This window comes from Bactrocera dorsalis, chromosome 1 (assembly GCF_023373825.1).
Source record: "Bactrocera dorsalis isolate Fly_Bdor chromosome 1, ASM2337382v1, whole genome shotgun sequence".
Classification (NCBI taxonomy): domain Eukaryota; kingdom Metazoa; phylum Arthropoda; class Insecta; order Diptera; family Tephritidae; genus Bactrocera; species Bactrocera dorsalis.
The window spans coordinates 55,074,662-55,079,150 of record NC_064303.1 but is presented as its reverse complement, the minus strand read 5'-3'; the positions used below and the strand labels follow the sequence as shown (position 1 = coordinate 55,079,150).

Below are 4,489 nucleotides of genomic sequence, written 5' to 3'. Positions count from 1 at the left end.
TTACCCTTTTTTTTGAGTGGTATCTAGTGTGGTGCGTTTGCGTGTTTGGATGGCGTATATTCAGCAGTATATCTAGCAGTCGTTGGAGTTGCTGAAGTGGTGTGGCGATGTTGTGGCCTTTTCGAATGGTGCCAAGTCGCTACAATGCGTTGAGGACGCCATGGAGGGGACTCAGGATGCGCTGCAGTGCTTCGTTGTAGTACCGCCCGGTTTGTCTGCCTTGGTCTGCTCGTGGTAGGTGGCCGACCTGCATCGTGTCGTGGGGCACAGTGAAGCAGCTTGTGATGTGGTCTGCCATAAGTGTGACACAAATCAGCGGAAGCACACTCCTGCGTCACGTGTCTGTGCGACAGTCAGTTGAAGCAGTGCTCATGAGCCTGGGAAACCCGTTGGCGTTGTGTCGGTGACACTTTTTTAAAGAGCCCACAGTGCTGTAGCCGATGTTTCCGGCGACATATACGGCATCTGATGCGACGCGGTTCGGCTTGTGCGGATGGCGTTGATGGGGTTGCCCGTGAGCCACTATCAGAAACGATGGTCGATGCAGTATCAATGGTTCGTTGGTTGTCCTCTGTAAAAAATGGTATTTGAAGATACATAGTAGTATATAAATAGAATGGGCGAGAGTGCCACGTTCTTAGCGAATTCATTGATTTTTTTGAATTGAATCGTTTGCGTTTCGGTATTATGTTCGCATTGTTTAGTATAGCATTTTCGCTTTTATCGGCATTTGGTAGAAAGTATAATTTAACCAGCGATATGGTTAGAATTCCGCTTTGAGTACGAAGATCAACATCCCGGATGTGACCGAAAAATCGACACCTGTAATAGCGAAAGGCAGAGAAAATTCGCAGAGTTCCGGTGGAAGTGCTGCCATAATCTGCGTACTCATTTTCTGTTTACGCATAGTGCAAATCTTGCACATGAAAATGCATTTTTTAATTTGAGGCTTAAGTCGGGAAATACAGAACTCTTGGCGGATTATATGTTGAATTAGGCGATGTTCAGTGTGACACATTAGTATGTGTTTATACTTGAGGAGAAATATGGTAAGTCGAGACTTCGCAGGTATTATTAGAGGATGTCGTTTGTTAAATGTCAGGCTTGAGTTGGCAAGCCGACCATTAGCACGAAGCAGACCTTTCGTATCCAGAAATGAATTTAGTACTAGGAGTGAGCTCTTTTTGTCAATCGGCTTCGATTCTCTTAGTCGCCTTGGAAGTGCAGCGTGGGTTCTCCCTTCACTTTAATTTTGAGTCGCTTGATAAAATTGAATATGTAAGCGATTAGCCTGAGTACTCGAGTATGAGGAAAATCGCTCAAGGATGTCAGTATCATGTCGTGTGAAAAGAGTTAATTTTTCGACTTTCTGGGGCAATTATGTTGTGCGTGGGCGACGACGGCCTAGAATCGGGAGATTCTGTTAACCATCGAGGACCATTCCACCAAAGAGACTTATTGTTTTTAGCGGGGCCACCTTTGCCGTGACTACTAGTAGCTGACTGCTGGTCGCTGTGTCGGATTGTGTGCGCACATAGACGGTGGCGCAATATGCCTTTCCAGAGGCATCACTGAAGTCATGTACTTCGACTTTGTGCTCTAGGGCATAATTTATCCATCGTGGGATTTTTATCTGCCCGCGAACTGGGACCTTTTTTCTAAACGGAGTGGTTTCACTTGTTCATCACAGTCAGTTCCGTCTAGCCACAATTCTTGTATTATAATATATTTTTTTCTTATATCATAGTTGGCGAAAGCCATTCTGCGGGGTCGAAAAGTTTTCCCAACGAGGATAAAATTTACCTATTTCTTATAGCTGATAGTGCGGATATTGACTCATTAGTGTAGGAAAGCTGGTCAGATATCGCATTCCATTGTATTCCTAAAGTTTTTGTTGTGCTTTCCCTTTCGAATTTAACCCATATTCGGCCGCTGGTCGATTTTTCGACCATCTACTTTGGAGGTCCATATTTCTGAAGCTAAGTGCTATTTTCATGTTTTGTTTTCAGAAAAATTAAATTCTGAATTTTATTAAAACATTAAGGATAGTTTTTTTCAGTTAAAACAGTAAATGAAAAATTTGGTAGAATCATAAAAAAATTAATTTTTTAAAGTGTTTTTGTTTAATTTAAAAAAATTGGGAAAACAAAAAAAAAAACGGTTTTTATTTTTAATTGTATACGAAGACAAGAGATCAACTTTTAACAATCAAATGAAACTCACCTCAATATTACAAGTTTTTTAACTTTTAAAACTACATACTCTTTGGTGGTCGAAAAATCGACCACTGGCCAGAAATCGTCAAGTAGGACAAAATTTTTTCAAGCATGATTTTTGTTATTATTAAGTAAAATGCAAGTATATATCTTCAAAATATTAAATAAAATATTCCTAAAGCAATAAAAATTAGTGAAATCATGGCCATTTTAAATGAGCCATCTTCAGATGACGAGGAAGATCAAGCTGTATTGAATGCAACAGATGTCGACGTCGTATACATTCTACAACCTCATGTGGAGTGTATGACAGATGAAGAAGATCTGGACGATGACCGGATTAATTTGAATGACAACAATGATGATTTTTTAAATGAAATCGCTGGTCATGTTGAACTACAATACTCATTGGAAGGAGAAAACATTCAGGATGTAGGTAATGAACTCAGTGAAACTAAAAATCCATCAACATCTAATGCACATGGAAATGTTATGATAATTGGCGGATTTAAGAGGAATTCTGATTTTGCTGTCCCCGTGTGGCGAAAACCCAGAAATTTTGAATACAGCCGAACGCCAATTAACATCGAAGCTTTCAAAATGGAAGAAATTTTTTCTGAAATTGGTAAGCAATTGATTAACCATTTAGTTTAAATTGCCATTTCTATATATGCATAAATTCATATATATACTTATATACGTATACAAGTATTTATTCATACTTAACTTTTTTGCAGGCTCTAAATCTCCGTATGATATTTTCTCGTTGTATTTTGATAAATTAATAATTGCAGAGATAACGCATTTCACAAACGAATATGCGAATCAACACAATGCTGCCATTAACGTCACGCCAGTGGAAATACGTAGGTTCATTGGTATTTTGTACATTTCGGGGTATCACACCTTGCCTCATATTGACCATTATTGGTCTGTTCGGCCCGACATGGGAATTCCAATTGTAAAACAAGCGTTGAGTCGTAATCGGTTTAAAATAATAAAACGGTTCTTACATCTCGCTGATAACACCGATTTAAATACAATAGATCGTTTTGCCAAGGTTCGCCCGCTTATTGATGCCCTCAATACAAAATTTATGCAGTTCGGAGTTTTTAGCCATATTCTTGCCGTAGACGAACAGATGATTCCATACTTTGGTCGACACTCATGCAAAATGTTTATCAAAGGAAAACCGATTCGTTTTGGACAATTCTTTGACAATTTTTTTTCATCCTATCATCTTATGTGCCTATTGAATGAGCGTCGATTTTTTGCAACCGGTACTATACGTGAAAATAGGATGGCAAAATCGCCCTTGAGGAATTTAAAAAAAGAGAAACGCGGGGACTGTACGGTGGAACGATAACGCTGTCGTCAATGTTATTACAAATAACTCCACAGCCGAACCAATGGTATATGCTAAAAGATATTGTCGGAAGCAAAAGAAAACTATCACCATTCCACAGCCCAAAGTAATACAAGAATGTAATCACGGTATGGGTGGAGTGGATCTTCATGACAATGCTGTGGTCAACTATCGGATATGTATACGAGGGAAAAAATGGTGGTGGCCAATATGGATTAATGCTCTTGGTAACGCAATGGTCAATGCATGGAAGTTGCATTGTATGTTGGCAAAATTTCAAAAGACGAAACCACTTTCACAAATTGATTTTCGATCTGAAGTCACAAACCATTTGTTGACTTACGACAATAAGGAAGATTACGAGAATGGAGATGAAGATGAGGACTCTGGACATCCATCGAACCTCTCTCGAATCAACGAAAAGGTACACGCCGTCATGAGAAGTCTTAAAAATAAATATCGGCGCTGTAAGTTATGCAAGAAACATACTATTTTTACTTGCAAAAAGTGTAACGTTTATTTACATACATACTAAATGTTTTGATGAATATCATCAAAATTTTTAAATTTACGTCTGTACAATATACATGTATTATATAAAAAAAATACATATCTTTTAAATAAAAGCAAATAATTTGAACTAAAATCATTAAATTTTTCTTAAAGAACATAAAACAAAAAAAATTTACTTTTTCATACTTGACTGTTTTTGGCCAGCGGTCGGTTTTTCGATCAGTTCATATCAAGAAAACGGTTGGTCAACATTTTTTTTTTTTTTTTAATTTTTCTTGATTATGATCATAAAACCACCCCTTCGAAAGGAAATTAAAAACTTACTTTGATTTCATGTAGCGGCCGAAGATGGGTTAAGGAATTTAGTGTCTAACAAATTTTCTTCAGGTATGTC

The 4,489-nt window shown here is 38.1% G+C and overlaps 1 protein-coding gene across 1 annotated transcript; it reads left to right on the top strand.

Annotated features, from left to right (window-relative positions):
• Positions 1–2,224: 2,224 nt before the first annotated feature.
• LOC125775413 (piggyBac transposable element-derived protein 2-like) lies at positions 2,225–3,916 on the top strand. Its single transcript, XM_049445995.1, has 2 exons — positions 2,225–2,841; positions 2,954–3,916. The coding sequence occupies exons 1-2, from the start codon at positions 2,418–2,420 to the stop codon at positions 3,580–3,582; spliced, it is 1,053 nt and encodes a 350-aa protein (XP_049301952.1). The 5' UTR covers positions 2,225–2,417; the 3' UTR covers positions 3,583–3,916.
• Positions 3,917–4,489: the final 573 nt, after the last annotated feature.

Excerpts from the sequence above, each read along its gene's own strand:
- LOC125775413 (XM_049445995.1), top strand. The coding sequence starts at position 2,418 with ATGGCCATTTTAAATGAGCCATCTTCAGATGACGAGGAAGATCAAGCT. Across the intron at positions 2,842-2,953 it reads AGAAATTTTTTCTGAAATTG|GCTCTAAATCTCCGTATGAT; the intron begins GTAAGCAATTGA and ends ACTTTTTTGCAG.